We start from the raw sequence: 24,345 nt of genomic DNA, 5'->3' as shown, positions 1-24,345 counted from the left end.
TGTCTATGCAGTATGTGTGCTGATTTGGCCCAGTGTTTCTGTGAGCCATAATTGCACTTGACAACTTTTTTCCCCTTTGATTGCTTTTCTCTGTAATCTATGAGACGGCATAAGGTCAACCCATTTGCTACCCTGTCTTACTAACAAATGTGCCAACATGTTGAAAGAAGCACTGCAGCCGTGATGAATGATGTCTGCTTCTAATAGGTATCAGTTTGTTAGTGTAGCAAAGTGTAGGCACCAGTCTGGCAATTAGAAGGCTAATGTTGCGGAAGAGTCATGCATACACCTCTTAGTGATGTCTAGGAAACTGTGTTACCAGATGTTTGACCATTCTCATACACCTACAAGAATAGTGCTGCTCCCAAAATCATTCTTGTATACAGGCAGATAGGAATTTAGAGTTGTACAGTACATCACAAAATTGAGCAGTGAATTAGAACAGATTGAGGTTGAATCCTGACAAGACAGAAGTACTGTTTTTGGGGGACAGGGGGCGGGTGGGTGTGGGGGATTCCCTGGTCCTGAATGGGGTAACTGTGCCCCTGAAGGACCAGGTGCGCAGCCTGGGAGTCATTTTGGACTCACAGCTGTCCATGGAGGTGCAGATTAATTCTGTGTCCAGGGCGGCTGTCTATCAGCTCCACCTGGTACGCAGGCTAAGATCCTACCTGCCCACAGACTGTCTCGCCAGAGTGGTGCATGCTCTAGTTATCTCCCGCTTGGACTACTGCAATGCGCTCTATGTGGGGCTACTTTTGAAGGTGACCCGGAAACTGCAATTAATCCAGAATGCGGCAGCTAGACTGGTGACTGGGAGTGGCCACCGGGACCACATAACACCGGTCCTGAGAGATCTGCATTGGCTTCCAGTACGTTTCTGAGCACAATTCAAAGTGTTGGTGCTGACCTTTAAAGCCCTAAACAGCCTCGGTCCTGTATACCTGAAGGAGTGTCTCCACCCCATCGTTTAGCCCGGACACTGAGATCCAGCGCCAAGGGCCTTCTGGTGGTTCCCTCATTGTGAGAAGTGAGCTTACAGGGAACCAGACAGGGGGCCTTCTCGGTAGTGGCGCCCACCCTGTGGAACACCCTCCCTTCAGATGTGAAGGAAATAAGCAGCTATCCTATCTTTAAAAGAAATCTGAAGGCAGCCCTGTTTAGGGAAATTTTTAATATTTAATGCTGTACTGTTTTTAACACTTGATTGGGAGCCGCCCAGAGTGGCTGGGGAAACTCAGCCAGATGGGCGGGGTATACATAATATATTATTATTATTATTATTATTATTATTATTATTATTATTATTATTTATTATTAAAGCCCTTGTTTTGCCTACCATGAGGGTGAATTCTGTTTTGATACTGTTGTTGTTCCAAGCAGCAGATGCAAGGAAGTTTCTGGTGATAAAAGCTGATTATTATAATATTATTTTGTAAGAGAGCTAAGGGGGAGAAGAGGGCAAAGGGGTGAGAAACCTTTCCCCTTAATTTATGTAAAGAGTGTGGAGCAACCTGGTGTAAGTAGACACTGGAGGTTTGCCCCTACATGAGCAAGAGGGATAGAAAGAGATGAATGTCAGGGGCTGGGGTTTATTTTGTTCCTCACCTCTGAACAAGAGTTTGGAACAATATGTGAAAATGTAGAAGCTCGGTGATGATTATAAATTGGTAATCTGGCACACCGCCAGAGCTATTTTAAGATTGCTATCTGTGCTGTAATGGCCAAAGTCCTCTGGGGTTGTTTGTATATTTTAACAAACGAATGTGGTTCCACCTCTTCTTACCTAGATAATATATTTTCCTGGGAAGCTTAAGAGCACCCCCAGAAGAACAGGTAAATACTTTCTGAGAAGCCTAGTTGAATCAGCCCTTATTGTAGAAAGGAAGCAGTCTACTTATATGTGTTCTCCTCTTTATTAAGTCAAGTCTTTTATGTTCGTCCTGGTTCTATAATCAGCATGATTCAGGGCTGGTCTAGTGGTTGCCACACCTTTGTATTACATAGTTACATACTGTTTGGAAGTCACATGACTGACTAGAATTTAATTGGTATCGCAGTCACTTGCAGCTTCTGAGCCTATCTGGCCATCAACTGCAAATGCCATCCATGAACTTTGCCTCCTTAGGAAAGCAGACTTTGTTTTTGTGTTACAGGTTTCAACTGGTATTACCTGCCGCGTTGTGCTGTTTGTTGTAGGTACTAGTGCTAGTACAAGTCATGGCACAAGCTGGTGTGCAGGCTGCCTTGTGAAGGCAAACCCAGGACCCTAAAATAATTCTTTTTGACCAACTAAATGGCAGACCCAGATGGGGATTCAGATGAAGGCTTGAAATTTAAGCAGAAGACTTGTGCAGATCTGCTGGTAAGGAGTTAAGAAATTATGATGGTGGTCCAATGTCTTAAGAACACCAAGGTTTCTCAAATTCTGTCAGAATCATTAATTTGATCTTTTGGTCTCTGGTAAACAAATTGTGTGTTTTATTAACCTGCCGTTTTGTTTTGTTTTAATGCAAAGGAGTGTGTGGTTTTGTGGGTGGGATGAAAAAAATCCCAAACAAGATTTTTGATAATGTCTTTTGTTATTTCTAAGGTTCCTTGTGTGTGTGTGTGTGTGTGCGCGTGTGTACAATTTAAATATTTAATTTAATGTTTTAAAATATATATTTGGCCTATAGATCTAGTGGCCTCTATCATAGGTTCAAAAGCACATATCCATATATGAACCATGCAATCTTTAGAACACATTTGTATATTACCTTGAAATAATTGAGGATACTCAAATCACTAATACATGCTTGCCTGAAGTGGGAAAACGCATTCCTATGAATTGATCACCAGAGCAGTTTTACTTCTTTTCATGCTCCAGTTGTATGTTACCTTATACGAAGACTTGAAGAGACAGTCAAAACCAAATTACAAATAGGAATATTATTTCATAAAAAGTACTCTCGTGGTTTACAAGCCTCAGTTCCACCAAGTGCTGATAATCCACGACCTGATAATCTCTTGAGACCTTGGGGTGTTAAATGGATAGATGTTAAAATGAAGTGATTGTCTATAAAATATAACTGCATTGATCAGACAGGATGGCTGGATATCCCATGCCTTGTTGTGTCCTGAATTACATAACTACTGTAAGTGAGCATGTGCAAATATCTGTATCTTTTGATTAAACTGAAATGTTTGTGCTCATGTTATGGAAAAAGATAAACGACCTTATAAACATTTTCGTATGAGACACTTGGCATGATGACTAAAATGTAAGGAAAACATGCTACTGATTTGTATCTGAAATGCATACATATTTTTAAATTATACTTCAAGAGCAAGATGACTACTATAAGCATATAGCATATTCAGATGAAAGCTTAAGATGAAATTGTGCAGCAATTACTGTAGTCTGTTATTAATGAGCTTTCGAAGTTCTCCAAATTATTCTCTCCCTCTCCCTGAGGTAAAGAAAGAACATGTAAAACAGCAAGAAAGCCAGAAAGAAACAGTGCCATTGCAAATTGTGCATAATTTCTCATCAAGGGTCTTGATTTTGCTGGGTACTGAATACTCATCACATTGACGTGTGGTTTGACCTCATAGGATTAGAAAATGTGGGAAAGAATATAATAAAGGTGGGAGGTAAACTATGCTTTTGCATGTGCGGTACTTTGTTTCTGGTAGCAATGTGAAGGATACTTTTGGTGACTTTGCATCTTTGTGGAGCAATAGGTTCCATGGGGACTATGGATTCTTAAGCACTAAAACCTTGCGAATTTAGATGAAACATCTAAGGACCAGTTTGCAAAAGGAAATGTTTGTCTTCCCTTAGGTACTACTAGCATACAGTTGTACCTCGGGTTAAGTACTTAATTCGTTCCGGAGGTCCGTACTTAACCTGAAACTGTTCTTAACCTGAAGCACCACTTTAGCTAATGGGGCCTCCTGCTGCTGCTGTGCCGCCGGAGCACGATTTCTGTTCTCATCCTGAAGCAAAGTTCTTAACCTGAAGCAATATTTCTGGGTTAGCGGAGTCTGTAACATGAAGCGTATGTAACCTGAAGCGTATGTAAGCCGAGGTACCACTGTATTATGTAGGGCTGCATGCGACATTTTCTTTTCATCCACATCCAAGTTGAATCTCATGCACAAATTACTTTTCTGTTTACATCTTCTGTGGTGCTGATGATGCCAAGGCTGCAGGTTCGATCCCCGTATGAGACGGCTGCATATTCCTGTATTGCAAAGGGTTGGACTAGATGGTCCTCAGGATCCCTTCCAACTCTACAGTTCTATGAGTCTATGATCTATACATGTAATTTCTAATTCTGTAATGCCTGAGTTGGCTTACAATATTTATTTTCTTAGGTGGTTTAGAACCAACTCATTAAAATCAACTCCAGAGCAGGATGCAACATAAACATATATTGTTACACGTCACCCCAATCCCCGTGAGCAGTGTGAGATTCCAGGGGTTTCAGTCACTTACCTGTTTCCTTTTGGGAATAAGGCACAGCAGAGACTATGGTGTCTTTATTATATATGGTTTATTTGCACATATATACAACCTGAACCTAAATGAAGGGATTTCAGAGCATTCACATCCCAAGAGGGTCCAGCCTCCTCCATAAGCCTCCTCCTTGGATTCAAAGGACAGCAAAAAGCCATCCTCTGTCTCTTACCCAGCCTGTCATCTGTCCTGCCTTCTCGCTGCTAACCAGTTCCAAGCCTACGTCATTCAGAGTTGAAACCCTAAGCCTGGCCTATAAAATAACATTTTAAAACGTGTTTGTGGAAGGGGGGTTATTGGTTTGTTTTCGTTGGGTATTTTGTTTTCTCATTTTGTAGTTTTTCTATTGTAAACCTCTCTGGGATCTTCTAGTGAAGTGAGGTATACAAATTTAATAAATAATAATAAAATAACAATAAATCTTCCCATAATTTAGTTCTCTGAGTGGTGTACAAGGAATTTAAAACAAGCATATATATATAATCTCCCAAAAGCAGTACAGAACATAAATGTTAGCAGCCACAATCAAATTACCCAGTCACAATGAAGCTAAAACTATTCAATAAAAGCTAGAAACAACCCAACTATGACAAAAATAGAGACAAAAGTGTAAATAATTGTCAGGGAACTGTCATCTGAGACGAAGGAGGTGAAAGGGCTCATGGAGGGTGAGAGAGACCACTCAGCGGAGGAGGGGACCAGCAGGGGGAGAAGTGGAGTTCCAAGGGAAAGTGAGTCGGAGGGAGAGCTCAGAGATACTTCAAGCGAGAACAGTGGGGGGGTTTCAGGACCTCCCGTAGGAACACCCACTCCTCGGCGGAAACTGTCACGCCGAGAGTCCAGAAGACGTGTTTCCGTTAAGGAGCTTTTATGCTGGAAGAAGTTCCGTAAACGCCCACTGTCCGATTCAACGAGCGATTGATGGAGCCATGCTTAAGGAGCTCCATCACAGACAGAGGTTTGGGAACTTAGCCAAACTCTGAGGGATCAGGATTTTACGCACAAGCAGCTCACCATCCCATCACAGCAATCGGACAGTCCCTGAAAGCAGCTTGTGCAGAGAGGCATCATGAGCGACCCAGCCGGAACCGGAGGAGCAGCAGGAGCTGGAGAAGGTCCAACTCTGGAAGAAAGGTACAGAGTGTTGGAACTCCAGCTAGCAATGCAAACGGCGAGGCTAGAAGAAAGGAGGGCGCAGGATGCAGAAAAGGCAAAAGGCGCTACACTAGCAAGAAAGATGCCAGGAATGGTGCAGAAGTTTGGGGGGGACCCCAGGAACTACCAAGCCTTTAGGACAGAGATGCAGTATGCTCTTGAACTGCAGTTTAATGACTTTCCCGATGAGGCATCGCGAGTGGCGTTTGTGATTGGCCATCTCGAAGGAGGGGCGAGAGACTGGGTCCGGCCCCTGATGGCAGGGAATAGTGACATGCTGAAGGACGCGAGGAAGTTTTTTCGCGCCATGGATTTGATGTTTTCCAGCGAGATTGAACAGGGACTGGTACGCAGACAATTGATGGCTTGCAAACAGGGGAGCCGATCGGTTCGTGAGTACTGGACTGAGTTTACAATGTTGATACATAGATTGGGGTGGGACCTATCGGCGGAACCCATTCAAATGCTATTTGAAGAGGGGCTTTCTTCGGCGGTGAAAGACGAACTTTCCCGGGCGCCCAGGGCGGAGTCTATGGACCAGCTGACCAAATCAGCGCTGACCATTGGAGCGCGCCAGGAGGCAAGAGCCTTGGAGAAGCGGGAGGGGAAAGGAGAGCGTTGGAGGGATTTCCGCATTCCAGAGATTCCAGAGCCAAGTTTCCCGCCCGGAGAGCCGATGGAAGTTGGAACAGCGCGCGCGCGCGCAGTTTCAAATCCCAGTGAAGGGAGGAAGAAGGAGGGAAAGAGCGCCAAGAAATGTTACCTCTGCCAGCAGCCAGGTCACTTTGCCAGAGTCTGCCCGCAAAGAAAGGAATGGCAAGGGATGGCGGGGGCTGTTGGGGGGAAGGAGGAGGAAGTCCAGGAGCCAGTAAAAGCCAACGCCTGTCTGCCTCTGTCAGGGCACTGCAGACAGGCCAAGGAGCAGTAAAAGTGCCCACTCCGGAACCTCCAAGACCAGCCCTAGTAATAGAGGTGTTGCTAGAGCTGGCAAACGGATACCCACTAAAGACCAAGGCGCTGTTAGACTCAGGCAGCTCCTGTAATTTTATGAGCAAGGAGTTTGCAGCTGAACACCAGATACAGACACTCCCTTTAAGCAACCCCCTGCAGGTCACCACGATCGATGGGAGGGAGCTGTTGGGGGGAGAAGTTAGCCTACAGACCGTCCCAATGGTTATGAGGGTGGCAAGGCACACCGAAAGGATAGCGTTCAATGTAGCCACCCTGGGAGGGGCGCCAGTCATTTTGGGAATGAGCTGGCTAGCGTTGCATGACCCGCTAGTGGGCTGGCATCAGAGAGTGGTGTCCTTTGGGTCAGGACATTGCCTGGAACACTGCAAAGAGGGAAAGGTGCCAGAAGGGGCAAAAGCCTCCATAGCAGGGACGGAAGTGGCGAACAAAGGGAAGGTGCCCAAACAATACGCTGACCTGAGCAAGGTCTTCAGCGAAAGGGAAGCAGATAAACTACCACCGCATAGAGACTTTGACTGCCAGATTAACCTGGTCCCTGGGGCCCAGCTCCCCGTGGGCAAGCTGTACGCCATGTCAGACAGGGAAATGCAGGAGTTGAGGGAGTTTATTGACAAAAACCTGAAGAGAGGTTTCATCAGAGAGTCCAGAGCGGTGGGGGGCAGTCCAGTGTTTTTTGTGGACAAAAAAAACACGGATAAACCGAGATTGGTCGTGGACTACCGGGCCCTGAATGCCGTGTCAGAACCAGTGACTTTCCCCATGCCCAGGATTGATGACATTTTGACCAGGGTGAGGAAGGGAAAGATATTCACGAAACTGGACTTGAGAGGAGCGTACAACCTGATACGAATAAAGAAGGGGGATGAATGGAAGACAACGATGTTCACCCCCCTAGGGGCTTTCGAATATCTCGTTATGCCATTCGGATTGCAATCAGGCTCCGCCTGTTTTCAATCGCTCATGAACCATGTACTGGGACCTTTGCTCTACAAGAATTGCGTGGCATTCCTCGATGACGTGCTGATATATTCGGAGAATGAGGAGCAGCATGTGAAGGATGTCAGGGAAGTGCTGAGCCAGCTGCAAGCAAACCAGTTGTGGGTGAAATTGGAGAAGTGTCAGTTCCACACCAAGGAGGTGGAATTCCTGGGGTACCGCTTATCAGACAAGGGATTAGCCATGGATCCAGGCAAGGTCCAGGCGGTGCTGGAATGGAAGACACCGAAAACCAAAAAAGATGTGCAAAGGTTCTTAGGGTTTGGGAACTTTTACCGTAAATTCATCAAGAACTTTGCCCACTTAACGGCTCCCATCACGGACTGTCTAAGCAGCAAGAAGAAATTCGTTTGGACGGCAGAGGCGGAGCACGCTTTTGAGGAATTGAAAAAGGCATTCGCTTCGGAAGAACAGCTCCTGCATGTGGATTTACAAAAACCCATGAGAGTGGAAACTGATGCCTCAGACCGGGCGGTGGGGGCAGTACTGCTTCAGCCAGGGAGCAATAAGTCGGAATGGAGACCGTGTGCCTTCTTTTCGCGTAAGCTGAACAAATCCGAGAGGAACTACACGGTATATGACCGAGAACTACTCGCCATTCACGAAGCGTTCCGGAGATGGAGACACTTACTAATTGGCGCACAGCATAAGGTGCAAGTGCGTACGGACCACAAGAATTTGGAGTATTGGAGAACAGCACGAGTGCTCAACCAGCGACAAGTGAGATGGGCCCAGGAGTTCTCCAAATTCCATTTTGAAATCTGCTACGTGCCAGGTCCAGAAAACATCAGAGCGGACGCTCTCTCTCGCAAACCTGAATATTTGGAGGGGGAGGGAGCGCCAGAAGAGAGACATATTATCCCAGAGGACCACTGGGTGTGTGGTGCGGCCTGGGTGGGGCAAAGAGAACTGGTAGAGGGGACGGTAAATGATGAGTACGCCCAGGATAAGCTCAGAGGTTTAAGGAGAGAGGGAGAAGACCCCGGAGGTTTTGAAGAAAGAAACGGGGCATTGTATTACAAAGGGGCACTATATATACCCGAAGGGGAATTGAGGGGGAGAGTACTCAAACAGTTGCACGACAATCCCACAGCGGGGCATTTTGGGCAACACAAGACCATGTGGTTGGTGACCAGGGAGTTTTGGTGGCCCAAGGTGAGGGAGGATGTACGGGAGTATGTGAGAAGGTGTGACCAATGCCAGAGAGCCAAAGGAGAAAGGCGGGCACCAGCGGGTTTATTAGAACCGTTACCCACACCAGAACGACCGTGGGAGGCGGTGTCGATAGATTTTATGACTGATCTGCCCAAATCCCAGGGGAAAACCGCCATACTAGTCGTAGTAGACCAGTTAACTAAGATGGGTCACTTTGTAGCTTGCTCACATGCAGTCACGGCGGAAGAGACAGCGAAATTGTTTGTAGAACATATTTTTAGGCTGCATGGCGCCCCCTTGAGGTTGGTGTCCGACAGAGGGAAACAGTTCACGTCCAGATTCTGGAGGAAGCTTATGAGCTTGTTGCACGTAGAGGTCAACTTTTCGACTGCCAGGCACCCTGAGACCAATGGGCAGGCGGAGAGGGCAAACGGTATCCTTCAACAATACCTGAGGTGCTATGTCAATGACAGAGAAAACGATTGGGTCGAAAAGTTGGCACTAGCGGAATTTGCTTACAATAATGCAGAGAATGTGTCCACCGGGATGAGCCCATTTTTGGCTAATTATGGGTGCCACCCCAGGGCGTTTCCAGGGGAAGGAGGAGAGAGATGGAGTGTTCCGGCCGCTGAACTTTTTGTAGAAGAAATGGAAGCGATCCATCGTCAACTCCAACACAACTTAGAAAGGGCCAAAGAAGAATATAAGAGGCAGGCAGACAAGAGCAGAAGGGAAGGTGAAACAATTAGGGTGGGGAGTCGGGTCTGGCTATCAACCCAAGGGTTGCCGTACAAGGGGGGTTGCAAGAAATTGAGACCCAAAAGATTGGGACCATTTGAGGTCATCCAACAGATCAACCCAGTGGCTTTCAGACTCCGGTTACCGAACCACATGAAACTGCACCCAGTATTCCACAGGTCATTACTGTCACCATACAGGGGGGAAGGTGAAGGGGTATCCACACGGGGGCCAGCCATAGAAGAAAGGGAAAGCCGCAACTATGTGGCAGAAATCATCGACTCCAGGTGGAAGGGGAATCAGGTGGAGTATTTGGTCGCGTGGGAAGGGGAACCAGAGTCAGAAAACACCTGGGTGAAGGCAGAGGAGGTCCATGACGAGGTCTTGATCGAAACGTTCCACCAAAGGTTCCCCAGGAAACCTCAGCCAGTAGCGAGGTTCCGGAGGGAGTACTTTGGCACCACCGACGATGAGGAGGAACTGGAGGGATTCAGGGAATCGGAGTTGGAAGGAGGTACCGACTCCGAGGAGGAGGAGTACTTGGAAACCGGGAACAGCAAAAGGTGGAGGGAAGTGTTCGAAACTTCGGAAGATGAGGGAGGTTCCTTCAGGGGTTTTGCTCCCTCGCCTCCCGCAGAGGAGGGGAGGGAAGGGGGTGAAGGGGGCCCTGGAGGGGAGGTGGATGTCAGGGAACTGTCATCTGAGACGAAGGAGGTGAAAGGGCTCATGGAGGGTGAGAGAGACCACTCAGCGGAGGAGGGGACCAGCAGGGGGAGAAGTGGAGTTCCAAGGGAAAGTGAGTCGGAGGGAGAGCTCAGAGATACTTCAAGCGAGAACAGTGGGGGGGTTTCAGGACCTCCCGTAGGAACACCCACTCCTCGGCGGAAACTGTCACGCCGAGAGTCCAGAAGACGTGTTTCCGTTAAGGAGCTTTTATGCTGGAAGAAGTTCCGTAAACGCCCACTGTCCGATTCAACGAGCGATTGATGGAGCCATGCTTAAGGAGCTCCATCACAGACAGAGGTTTGGGAACTTAGCCAAACTCTGAGGGATCAGGATTTTACGCACAAGCAGCTCACCATCCCATCACAATAATAGTCTATAATAATGTTAATTAAAATGGGAGGATGTTTTTCCTGGTGCAGGTAGGCCTCTTTAGAGAAAGCATTCCTTAGACAGAGAGGGACACTGCTGAGAAGGCTTTGCTTTTAGTATGGTAGTCCCTGAGATATAGATGAATGCATGCATACAGAGTCTTTGATGCCTGAAAAACTAGAATATGAAGAATGACAGATATTCACATGTCTCGCTTGAAGTGCTCTTGCGCTTCTCTCTTGCTGTCAGAGTACATGGGTGCAAGACAGAAATTCGGTATTAAATTTGTTTGTAATATGGTTTTAAAATTTATTGATGGCCATGCAAGACTCTGGACTTGGAATAGCATTTCAACGTTCCTTTCATCAACTGTGAACAGATATATTCTCTATAATGTGCATTTTTGTCCTCTATCCATCAGGGTTTTCCCCTGTAGAACTGTATATATTTAGGAATGGCTTTTCACATTTCAGTCTCTTGAAAATGAATCTTCAACTGAATGGAAGTTCTGCAGAACCAGGGTTTGATGGACTGCATCATTCAATAGCAGTACAGTATTTTAATTTGAAATCCATATTAAGAAGATATTCCTGCAGGCATCTAACTTGATAAAATGGAGCACATTCTTAACATGTTTTTGAAAGCATATTGAATGTCTTTTCAGAGCAAACAATCCTGTTCCTTCTTGCCTTGTAGCTATGCAGAGAGAACATATTTTTGCTCGAGAACAGGGTTTGAAAGCAAGAAAGCATAACATTTAGTTTTAAGCTTCAGCCATAGAAACCGCTTCTTCGTTTGAAAGAGTCATGCACTGTTAAAGTTAACATACAAATAAAACAAATTGCAAACATCGACTGTAAACATGATATCAATATGGGCATTGGTGTCTGTGGTGCAGTAGGTCATAGGTTGGTGGTTTGAGCCCACCCAAGGATGGCTGCTGTGGGTGGCGCTGTGGGTTAAACCACAGAGCCTAGGATTTGCCGATCGGAAGGTCAGCGGTTCGAATCCCCGCGACGGGGTGAGCTCCCGTTGCTCGGTCCCTGCTCCTGCCAACCTAGCAGTTCGAAAGCACATCACAGTGCAAGTAGATAAATAGGTACCACTCCGGCGGGAAGGTAAATGGTGTTTCTGTGCGCTGCTCTGGTTCGCCAGAAGTGGCTTAGTCATGCTGGCCACATGACCCGGAAGCTGTACGCCGGCTCCCTCAGCCAATAAAGCGAGATGAGCACCGCAGCCCCAGAGTCAGTCACAACTGGACCTAATGGTCAGAGGTTCCTTTACCTTTACCTTTTTAAGGATGGCTGCAGGCAGGATTCCTGCATTGCAAAGGGTTGGACTAGTTGACCCCCCCCCGGTGGTATCTTCGAACGCTACAGTTCTATGATTCTATAATTGTTGATATTAATAATCAGGATTTTATCATACTACAAAGTATGTTTTCTTACAATTTTCATTTCTTGGATAATTAAAATATCTCATTTAACAACATGGAGTTTATTATCTTATAGGAACTTATTGTATTATCAGTTAGGTTATTTTGATCAGAAAGAGGTGGTAGAATGGTATACCATTTCAGACTGCATGGGTGATCACATTTCCCCCTATGTAAAATACTCCCTACAAAGACAAAATTAACTGAGCAGGCAAAGGTCTTGGACAGAACTTTTCTCCCTGTACTTTTCTATGTGTGTGTGTTTGAAGGCAGTAGCCTCAGTAATGGGATACAATGTTCCTTGGAATACCTTTCACTGATATGGAGCTTTCAGGTATGGATAGTGATGGGTGAATCTGTCAGTTTTTGATTCATTCAGTTTCCCATTTTTCCAACCTTAAGATCAGTTTTCCACATTTCCACACTGATGGAAATTCACCTGCATTTTTTCATGAATATCTCCTCTAATATATACATTTGTATACAATTCTGTCTAAAATACAAAAAACTGCAAATCAGTTTCCTCTGATACAATGTGTTTTGTATATTGTTTTCACTAATATATGTATTTTGCGCACACTTTACCTCAGTGTATGCATTTTTGCACACAGTATTTGTGTACAGCTGCATTGAATTGTATTGCAAAAATCAGAAACCATGTTGCAAAATCTGAAGAAGTGAAAATTTTGAAGGATGAGCTGCGCAGTTCTCATATTGTTTCAGAAAGTGTGGATTAGTTAGGTTCATCTTAAAGTGTGGCCTGAATTGTATGTCTCCCCCATTCCTACATATGAGCTGAATCCCTTTCACCTGTGCACAATATTGTGTTTCCCACATTTGCTGTTCTGATTATCAGGGTAGGTCATGAAAGAAAAAGCCAGTGGTAGCACAATGTGTAGGAACTGCAAGGAAAAAAAGAGAGAGTAAGGAATGGATTGGATCTGGGCAAATTTGGACAGGACTCACTAAGTCCAAGAGTCTTTTTTTATGGCAGGACATCACCCTGGAATGTGAGGTGTAACTTCCTTTTAAGCAGCTCTACTGCAGATGGCATTCCCATTACTAGTGGGTAACCACAGTCACTCAGAGCACATCTAGATTTAGAGAGCAAGGGAGACTTCCGGTCAGCGCCAGCAACTGTAATGGCGGATTTCCTCCGATCTCCGGAGGAAATCTGCTTCGTGGAGCCAGGGTTCTACCGCTACGGCGAAGCGGGGACCCGAAAAAAATCACAGGCGGGGAAGCCTGTGAACTGAAGGCTCGGCGGGCTCCATTTGCGTCCCCCCCCGCTGCAAAGGAGCCTTTTTAAAGGCTCCGGAACATACCGGTGGTGAGCGGCGCGGAGCTGAGAGCTGTCTACCCGTCTCCGCGAAGCGAAGCCGCATGCCATGGTTGGAGAGTGCTGACTTCTTCCTTTGAAATTTGGACTAAAAGTAACAACCCGTGAGTATTACGGAAATTGGATATTAAAAATCCCCTTTTTTGATTCGGCACGAGCGGGGAAGGCGCAAAGAGGAAGTCCGTCTCCCCCTCTTGTAAACATTTTAAAGCAAGGACTAGATAACTAAGGTTGAAAAGAACATCTTCGTGAGAAGTCAAAAGTAACTAATTTCACGTTTTGGCAGTATAAGTGAATGTGCTGGAGGATAAGAGTTAATTCTGAAAGTGGATTGTTACCCCTCCCCCAGGACCCGGGAGCGATCCACGAGGGAGCCTGTTGGAGAGATTTAAAAGACTTTGACAGCTGTCAAACTAGCTGTCAAAGCTGAGAGGGGAAAAAAGAGAGAGAGAACTTTGTTTCTATTGCCTCGGCTGGTCATATTTGTTACATTTAGGTAACAAATTGTCGAAAATCAAGGAAAATAAAGGACTTTTGGATTTACAACTGGAAGGAACACTAAGTAACCAGTACTCCCCTAGAGGGGGCTCTGGGACATTACAGAATGGCTGTAAGTGGAAAAATACAGACGGCACTTGAGAAGATCTTTCGTAGCCTGGGAAAACTTCAAGAACAAAGCACTGTTTTGGCTAGAAATGTTACAATATTGAATGAAAAAGCAAACAAACCTGCGGAAATTGGAAGGGACTTGACTCAAGTCTCTGTACCAGAACAAAAAGACTGTGCCCTTGAACTAAAAACTCTTGCAGCTGAACAAGAAAAGAAATTTGAGAAATTTGAAGAAGCTACACATGACAATTTAGAGGGAAAGGAAGGAGGAGCTATAATGCAGCAGAGGATTAAAGAAAGAAGCAAAAAACAAGATTTGGATTACAATCATAAATATGGAGACCTGGCAGGCCAAAGGCCTGTAAAGATGGATTTAAAGGAAAAGACAAATCTGATCAAAGTGGAAGCAGGAGTCTCTGGGACATTTGGACTTAAAAGAAGTAAAAAACAAGATTTGGATTACAATTTTAAATATGGAGGCCTGGCAGGAAGAAGTATGGATCTTATGGGGACAGAGCTTCTCCGAGATTTGGCGTTTAACATAAAGGACTATCAAAAAAACCGGCAGAGAGGAAAGGAGAGAGACTTAAGGGCCTCGGATGTGAGATCACCAGGCTGATTTGGGGACCTTTACTGGCAGATGGATTGATGGACATTGGTTGGAGATTGAAACCGGGAAAAGCGGGGAGTGGGGTTTTGGGTATCCAAAGGCGGTACAAATATATTCTTTTTTTTTTCTTGTAAATAATTTGTTTTGCTATTCTAGATTAAAATGGGGAAATCGTGAAATGGAATTGGGGTTGACTTTAGAAAAAGGTATTAAGAATAAGATTTGATGTATAAAGATTGAGATTTATGTTAAAATTGGTTAAACAAAAAGGATTTAAATATAATAAGGTAAAATTTGGGGATAGGAACTTGCTGAATTAAAAATTGAATTGGAATACAAGAAGGGGAGATGTGGGGAAGTCAAGGAAAAATGTTATTGAAAGGTATATGTTTGTTTTTGGTTCTTTTCTTTTTTTGTGTGTGTTTTGTTTTTCTTTAAATTTTTTGAAAACTTCAATAAATATTTTATATATAAAAAAAAGATTTAGAGAGCAAGGTTTTCAAGACCACTGAGCTCGTGGCTTCTTCGCGGGCTCTCTCTGTATAGCAATAAATCACTGGAGTGGACACAGCTCATCCAGCTGTTAATGATATATTGTAGAAGGCTTTTGGCTAGATCTGTGTTTTTTCTTTTAATCAGATGGGAAAAGGTAGCTGGGGAATGGAGAGTGTGGAACAGTGTAGGAAGAATCCAGCTTCTTTTTTTCTATCAGCCTTTGCTTCCTTTGGGAGATTATCCTCCCACTCTGACAACCACAGGCTAAGAACCATGAATATAGGCCTGCAATGCAGCCTCCTGAATGTTTTTGCTATTTGTGAATTCATCCCCAGTACTCAAAATTAGAGGCTACTACTAAAAATATGGGTCTTGGATAGGTTTTCTTCATCAGCAAACAGGTTCTATATCAGTCTAATAGTACATACTTATTTGCCTCACAGGAACATTGTGAAAGATAGTTATTACTGTAGGCCACTTTGCGGACTGCTGAATGCTATTTCTGGGCTAATGTCGTTAATTCTCCCATTATCTCCCTACCACTATGAAAGTCCTATTGTCCAAAATGGGACAGAAGCTGCTTTCATCCTAATGAACACAAAGAAAATAATTCTTTCCAACTGAGATTATGCCTTGCCTTGCTTACTGCTTGTTCAGGTCTGACCCACTTTAGAAAGGACCAGCTCACTTTTATCTGCACAAGTTGAAAGAGCCTCAAAAAGCCGACATACTGCATTACAGCTATGATAAGAAAACACATTGGAGTAAGTGCCTTGTCCCATTGACATGTATAGGATTAATAAGAACGTGCTATTTGAAGGCATAAAATGTCAGGATTCAGAATAGTTGTTTTCTAAAAGATGTTTTGCATTCGTTCACACACTTGGGTGAAATGAGTGTGGGTGTGGGGTGTGTACACATGGTGTCTTCATAGTCCTGGTATTGTAGGAAAAGTGGGCATTTCCCATGTCAATATGTATGCTAAAAATCCTCCCTATGTGGAAGTTGAAAAGATTCTGATAAAGTTTGTCATTTGGAATCAGAAACTCACTTCATACCATGGTTTCAGGCATTTGAACCCCACCAGAGGAATGGAAGAAAATTCCCCTAGCACGTAGCTCAGTGGTAGAGCATGTAGTCTGCATGCCAGAGGTTGTAAGTTCAATCCCTTGCGTCTGCAGATAGGGCTGGGAAGGATTTCCGTCTGAAACTTTGGAGGCTGGCTACCAGTTGGTGTAGAGTAGACAGTGCCAAGCTTCATGGACCAGTGGTTTGATTCAGCATAAGGCACTTCATATTTGAATCTTGCCATCTGCCCCTTTGTACGACATAAGGATCGCATAGGTAGTAACTTGCAAATGGGAACAGAGGGGCTTTTAAAGTATAGTGTCCATGCAGCAATTATGTGCTCTTTATGATCATTCTTTTCCAGTTATAGGGTGAATATGCTAAGATTACTAAGCTGTAGACTGCATTGGTGATCAGTCAACACCTGTTCTGCAATTATGCTGCTTTATGCAAATATGCAAATAGATGGGCCTCTCAAATCATGGCATGTTTTTAAATTAGAAACAGACATTAGGTTGATGTCATAGTCAACCACCTACTCCTCCTGTAAGGCAAACAGTCCATCAACTATACAAAAGAAAATAAATCTAATTTGTTTCCCTGCTAAGCAAAATTTCCTTTGTCTTCCAGTTAATGAGCTTTTGATCTGATTTTGCTCTAAATTAGGAGCAGCTATCGTATGAATGGAACCGTCACTGTAAACTGAGCAGCCTGGCGACGAAGTCATGTCTACCCTATATGAAATGATCAAGTCGTTGTTCTAGAAGTCAAATGTTCTCTAGATGTTTTCACAGCCATATGGGAACCACATCGCTTACCCTGACTGGGACAATATTTTTAAACAACCCACCTACATAGGTGGGGCTTTCCCATTGAATCCTGTTCAGGCACAATGACAATTCTTTGGGAAAGGCCTGTGCATGCAGCCCCCAGTCATGCGGTTGGGCCATTTAAACTTTCTCCCAGGTAGGTGGCTGGGAAAATCTGCAAATGACAATGGAGTGACTTAACAATCTGCAGCCAGTAGGTAAGACAGAGTTTTGGACTGGTTTATGTGTTTTGCCACATCATAGAAAGGAAAGATGATGTGTTCTACCTAAATGGTAATACAAAATCCCTTAGAATGGACCTTCACTGAAGCATTATTAGTACTACAAGTACTACTGTTATTATTATTTATTATTATTAATTAGATTTATTACCTGCCCGTGGTCCCTGATCACCCACTTAATGTGTGCTGTCTGTATTGACTTGGTTAAAGGACAAAACTATGTTATGTGTAAATGAGTGCAAAATGCCCCTAGAAATAGTTGGCTGTGGCAACTGAATAAATGTGTGATGCATGAATCAGATATATGTCAGACTAACTGCCTAGAAGGTGTGTCAATTCTGTGGCCTACTTTTCCCATTTCAGTACATTGCATCTGTCAACTCATTGAGTAAAAATCAACACTCCTTCGTTTCCAGTGGATTGGGTGATGATTGTAAGGGAAGTAACACCAAGCTACGGTGATTGGCTTAGATTGGCTCAGATTGGCACATTTAGCTGGGATAGGCAACTCTGTATTTGTGTGTGACTCAGTGAAACCAGACCAGGCTTGCTGTAGTGAAATTAGCAGCCAGGTGAATGTGTCTTCAGTATGAGATGGCTGATGTTATCTAGCTGTTTTTGTTTTAGAACTTCCTGCTTTCCAGCTCAAACTTTGCCACAGCTTTATTTACTAGAGAGATACATTCACATTTACTTATTATATTTATAAAACCATAAATATGGCAATCAGTTCTGAACATAGGAATGATTCTGATGGGAATCTTCTATTGTGCTCCACCACAGAAGTAGGTTTGTTTAAACCTGGTCGGCACATAGGGTAGGGTTGCCATATTTCAAACAGTGAAAATCCGGACAGAAAAGTTGTTTTTTCGTTGTCCGCCTAGACACTGCAAGAGACAGCAGTATTCCAGATATGTCCGGGAAATTCCAGAAGTATGGCAACCGTCACCATATCCTGGCACTACCTTGAAAGAGGTATATGATGAGATGCAGCACTCGCATGGGGTAACTTTCTACAAGCAAACACAGCATTTGCTTGTCTTCCTCTGTATAAACTCTACCAGCTCATACGTAAAAAAACAACAACCCCCATGCCCTCACTTTTTCTATGTTTATTTATATAAATTATTTCCAACTGGAGTTTCTTCTCCCAAAGGAGAAGAAATTAAAAACTAATTAAAAACTAATACTTGTCCAGTCATGTATGAGACAGTTGTAGATCAGCTGATCCATCTGAGATTAAGATCTCTTCTAAGGGTTTGCCCCCTCCACTTCCCTGGTATTATGTTACCCACTCTAAGATCTTTATTCTCCTCAGAAGAAACACATCTGTTGCCTTGGAAATGGGAACTCAATAGAACGTAACTGATGTGATGGTACCCTGGAGATTTTCTCAACTTCTCTAGGTTACCCATGTAGAACTGGTGGGAGTAAGTGATGCACTTACTCCCTTGAGTCATGAACTCTTTGCACTGAGCACACACCAACAAACTGAGATTCTATGAAAGGTCAGAAAGTATAATAGTGAAGATCTTAAATGGGAGACTGGAGGGGGAAGTTGACCATAAATGAATGTGTATACAAAAAGAGGAAATCCTTCATTGCAAACTGCTTCCTATACATGAATGGTGCAGAGCCTATGGCCTTCCATATGTTATTGGACTCCCCACTCCCGTCAGCCCCAGTGAACATGGTCAATAATCTGTGATGATAGGAGTTGTAGTCCCAACATCTGGAGGGCCACAGGTTCCCAATCTCTGCTATACACTGAGGAAAAACAATGTTCTACTAAGCACTAGCTTGGAATAGTGTTGGTCAGAGTGGTATACGTTAAAGCCAGTAAAGCAATATGAACAAACAGTAACGAAACTCACAGCAGCCAAAATATCTGAGGGCAGTTTTAATTTCCATTGCAAAAACACGCAGTGAGCCGTGCAATATAAATCTCCAGGGGGTGTGGGGAGAGTTGTATTGGATGGTTAATGTATACCTACTCAGGACATCTGTGAACTTTTCGTCACTTTAAATGTAGAACAGTGCATATATTATAACAATAAGCATAAAAGTTAAAAACATTCACATCAGTTCCAGTTAAACATTCTTCCATCTAGTGATCCCTGGTTGACAGGGACAGTATTCTTTGGCCACCAGATGCCGGGGTATATGGGGAGGTTTTCAAATTCATCCTGAAAATTAATAATTATGGGCACCGGAACACTTCACTGGGGAGGGCAATCCTCAAATGGGGAACGACCACTTTAAAGGCCCAGGAAAGGAATATTAGAGCCTGGGTGGTAGTTTTCTAAAATTTGGATCCAGGGAAGACCTCATCACTGCTTCTTTCTAGGTTGTGGGCATAACTCTCTCCTGCAGTGAGGCACTGACCACTCCCTTGCGCCATCCAGTCAACCTCCTCCTGCTAGATTTCATGAGCCATAATGGACCAAGGGGGCACATTGTTTGCCTCATTGCTGCAAGCATCATATCCACACCCTCAGGTTGCAACAGCTGAAACTGATCCCACTAGGTGTAATTCACTGATGCTCTAGAGACCTCCAATGAACATGAACCAATTATGGCAACGAGTTCAGCATGGATCTGAATGATTTTGCTCTCAAAGTGCTTTGCAAAGCTCTCATAATGTAGTGCATTTCACAGCGATGAAAGGAAGGTGCCTTAGCAGTGCACTCACTTTACTGCCAGTGAAATTCTCAGGTGCTCTAATTGCCTTATGACATCAGAGAATGTGTTATCTAGGCAAAACTAAGTCCAAGTCCAAATACTCGGCTCTAAATTTACCGATGTCATGATAAATGAGCTGCAAGTTCGTGTCAGGAGTTCAGAAGTAGTTTCTTTTTCAGAGAATTTCAACCAAAGCAACATAAGCTCATTTTAAAGAGTGACTTCTGTTAGGACTTACATTTCACAGAGATCATGAATCACTTTGTCTAGCTGCCGTGGGATCCAACTAATGGCTTAAAGCCAGACTAAATTAGTCAGGGTTTAGTCCCATCAAAATCATTGAGACTAAAGCATGAATAACTGGATCCAACTGAGTGTGTTTAGTTCAGAGCTTTCCAAACTGTGTGTAGTGACATGTTAGTGTGTTAACTCCAGTGTGTAGGTGTGTTGCACAAACACACCTGGAAAGGGGTTAGTTTAACCTCAAGTTTGCTAGTAAAACTGAATTACTGTGTTGTAAAATGATGCATGTCTAAAAAGTGTGTCAGCAGCATGAAAAGTTTGGAAAGCTATGGTTTAGTTGGTGGGATAATAAGATAACACTTTCAAAGAATGTTTTTGGTAGGTGAAATCAAGTCTCTGTGGTCTTGGTAAGTGCTTAATGTGGAATTTGCCAGTAATTTGGTATTAATGTTTAAAGACTGATTATGAGTAACCACAGATGAATAAGGCCAGGTAACATACTTAGATATTCATACTACATCTGTTCATTTAAGACACTTTATTTTAACTATGTGCACTTTACTGAAAAGACTCTTAAAATTTGTTAAGAACAGGATACCTAACCCAAACTCAACAAATAAAAGAATAAGGATACATAAATTGAGCCATTTAAAAAGAGATATTTAAACCTATAAGAGAAGCAGAATGGTTAAAGAACACAAAATTTTCAGGTATCATGTACTTTGATCCTTCTTGTTTTATGTCTTTAACATGCTGTATGTTGGTGGTTTCTGTCAGGTTTGTTTTAAGTATGGACTTCTTTACCTTCGTACAAAGAAGTAGATAATAATCTTCAGGTGCATCCTACTCTGTGCGGCCTTGATAAATTTGAATGAGTTAAAATGTTTTGACTGCTGCCAGTTCATTTTGTTTGCATTTTTCTTCCACACTGATGACTTCCAAACAACCTGTGGCGCACTTGGAAATGTTCAAGAAAGTGAACATTTATGTGTATACTTCATAGAGAAACAAAGCAGCCCTTCCACTGAAAGCTGTTACCTAGCACTTGGATCTGCATAGTGACTTTGTCAATATAAGACGTGTAACCGTGCAAACTGTGTTAAAGGAGTGAGGGAAGGTGTGGTGCATGACTTTTGTCCTGTCCCGAGCCTGGATGACTAAACTCCTTTCTAAGTGACAGAGTTTCCTCAGTATCAATATGCCTTTTTAAAAAATCCACCTTTCTCTTCTGTCTGCTTCCCTTTCTTTTGATTGGAGATAGGGTTGCCAAATGCGAGAGAGGACAGGACTTCTGCATCTTTAATAATCGTTGTGTAGCAGAGAGAATTTCAGCAAGAGTAGTTTATCATGGAAGCTACTCTTGCTGAAATTCTCTCTGGAGCAGTTCTTGCAGGGGAGAGGGCTCAGCCGAGGAGGGAAGCAGGTAAGGGAGGGAGGACAGGAAGGGGAAGTACCATTTGTGTAGGTGGAAGTCCACTGCCACAAGTGGGATGCCACCATTGGATGTCACTCTTAATACACCTTTTTATAGCTCCAGGCGGTATACCAGTTGCTACTTTTCATGGAGAAAACAGCTCTGGCCACTGCCACATATGCTTTAGTTAGATTTGGTTATGCACATGCAAGGGGCTGCCTTTGAGGAATGCTTGGAAACTACAGTACACTACAGTTGTGCATAATGCTGTAGCCAGGAAGTTATCAGGGCTTTGTTACTGAGGAGATTTCACCCCTCCCATATCCAAGAATCTCCTGATGAGTCTGCTGATTCTCCAGAGAGGAGGAACAGTGTTCTGCTCTCTACTTATTCTGCTCCAGCACCACAGCAAAGAGTCAGTCAGTGAGTGTGTCGGAGAGAGAGAGACTGAGTGTTATAGATCGTGTGTAGAGATAAGGTTGCTGCTAAGAGCAGCTGCAGACACTCAGTGCAGCATTCATTTATGCTTAGACCTCATTTAGCTCTGTATATAGTTGTATAATAGTTGTAGATAGAATAAAAGAAGATATTCTACAGAGCTGCTCTCCGAGTCGTTTATGCTCTGCTAGACTCTGCTATACTCTGCTGTGCAACGACTATCTTCTTGTTGGAGTGAATCCGGTGCTCACAACTCTAAGCTGTGAGTCCACAGCACTTTGACCTGTTCCTGTGCAGAAGGTGGTCTCTGGAAGTGCTACCCAGCTCGCCTAGCCCAGTCAGGGCTGAAGTGGATGAGTCCAGTTGGTGGCACTGGCTCAAGGGCGATGCTGACAGTTATTTGGAGCATATTTTGCCAGTACTGTTAGGTCTGTATTGGACTTTGGTATATTTTCAAGCTTATAACCTTTGAAAAGTCCTATAGAGCTTGGGCCCAGAGTATTTAATAACAATCTGCTTCTGGCTGATTCTGCCTGCCTAGTGGGCTCATTGCAAGCTGTCCCATAAAACTTCCCCTGCTGTTTCTCTCTCTCTCTCTCTCTCTCTCTCTCTCTCTCTCTCTCTCACACACACACACACACACACACTTTTTTCCTAAAAATTTTTTTAGGGGTACTCTCATTTTGATTCAAGGAAATCACCATTACATAGTTCAAATCAGGAAAAATAAATACAGTAAATGGACAAAAATACAAAGATTCACAAAATGTTTAGGGGTATGCGTACCCCTGCATCTCCCCAGAAAAAAAGTACCATGGATGGCAATTTCGCCACTTAATCCTCCCATCACCCAAAATAAATTAGAAGGAGGGACTCCTTAACTAAGCCTGAAGGCAAAGGGTTAAGCAGCCATTTCCCCCATGCTCCAAACATGCTGCTTTCTATTTAAAAGCAAAAGCAAAAAAGATTGGGAATAGTTACATAAAACTGCATTTGATGTATAGTTTGGCCTCAATCAATATTTACTTCTTTTGAATCTATTTATATTGCCTATCCGTTTTATATTCCCAGGGCACTTGAATAGTATAAAACTGTATAAAACAGTATAAAACTGTTAAAATATAAACCTAAAATTAAAATTTGGAGTGGAGTGTCTTCAATATGTAGATGGCTCCTAGCTCTGTCTCTCTGTTCCATGTGAATCTGGAGAGGCATTTGAAGTGCTAGAGGCAGTGAGGCGCTGGATTTGGCCCAATAAATTGAGGCTGAAACCGGGAAAGGCCATAGGGCACCTGCAGGTGGTGCTGTACTGAATACAGTATCTTAATATATGAATAGGTTCATATGGTAGTTGTTGAGCTTTTTTTTACAAAAATGCCAAAAAAATAACCCCGTGATTTTTTTATTGACTTGCCTAAGATCCAGGACAAAGCCCCGCCTTTTGGAAATTCCCCCTGGACGTCAATTCCGCTTCGAAATCCCGGTAATGTCCAGGAAAATCCGGACGTATGGCAGCCCTCTCATATGGAGACAGGTGGTACTTCAAGGAATTTGAATTGGGCTAGCAATTTCAAATACACACCAATGGCCTATTTATTAAATCTCTCCCTACTTATATACACTTAGGAGCCACATCTGCACCAGCCATGTCATAGGAACATAGAAAGCTGCCTTATATTGGGTCAGATCAATGGTCCATCTAGCTTAGTATTGTCAACAACAGCCGGCAGCAACTTTCCAGGGCTTCAGGTAAGGGACATTTCCACATCTATCTGGAAATGTCTGAGTTGAACCTGGGAACTTTTGCATGCAAAGCAGATGCTCTACAACTGAGCTATGGTCCTTTCCTGTCACCATGACAAAAGAGACAATATGGTGTAATGCAGCTTCCAAATATAGCAGCACACCCCAGCCCGTATGTACAGGTGCCCACAGGTAGACTGTAGCTCAGAAGATAGGTCATGCGACTCAAGGCTGTCTCTGTCTGGTTCCATGTTGTGAACACTTAAAGCTCACAAGGGGGAGCTCTGAGACTCCACTTCCCAACTCTGGTTGGGCAGGGGACATTAAAATACTGCAAATGATTTTTAGTTGAATGTATTTAGGTTTTTAGTACTGCTTTATCTATAGTAGATATACTATGGTGGCCTGATTTAAACTAACTTGGGACTTTTCTGAAGTTCAAAACAGAAAAGTAGCATTCAAAGCTTTTACTTGGAAGAAAATTCTTGTCTAAATCAAACGGGGTTGATTATATTTCAGTGTAAATGTGTTTCAGGGCAGAAATATAATGAGTATGTTTCTGAAATCATCTGTTGAATCAGACATGTGATGTTACATAGGGTA

At 43.6% G+C, this 24,345-nt stretch overlaps 1 protein-coding gene across 2 annotated transcripts in view; it reads left to right on the top strand.

Moving 5' to 3' along the window:
* The window catches only part of TMCC3 (transmembrane and coiled-coil domain family 3), a 102,724-nt gene that overhangs the window by 21,144 nt on the left and 57,235 nt on the right, over positions 1 to 24,345 (top strand). The window contains exon 1 of one of the 2 annotated variants that reach the window (XM_083573462.1): positions 2,138 to 2,365. The exons of the other annotated variant lie outside the window; for it this stretch is intronic. Within the exon in view, the coding sequence (XP_083429588.1) occupies positions 2,297 to 2,365 (69 nt within the window). The 5' untranslated portion in view covers positions 2,138 to 2,296. Of the gene's footprint in view, positions 1 to 2,137; positions 2,366 to 24,345 lie in introns of those variants that run through there. 2 annotated transcript variants of the gene reach the window in all.

This window comes from Podarcis filfolensis (genome assembly GCF_964270895.1).
Source record: "Podarcis filfolensis genome assembly, chromosome: 10".
Lineage (NCBI taxonomy): Eukaryota > Metazoa > Chordata > Lepidosauria > Squamata > Lacertidae > Podarcis > Podarcis filfolensis.
The sequence above is the reverse complement of the archived record's forward strand: the minus strand, read 5'-3'. Positions and strand labels throughout refer to the sequence as shown.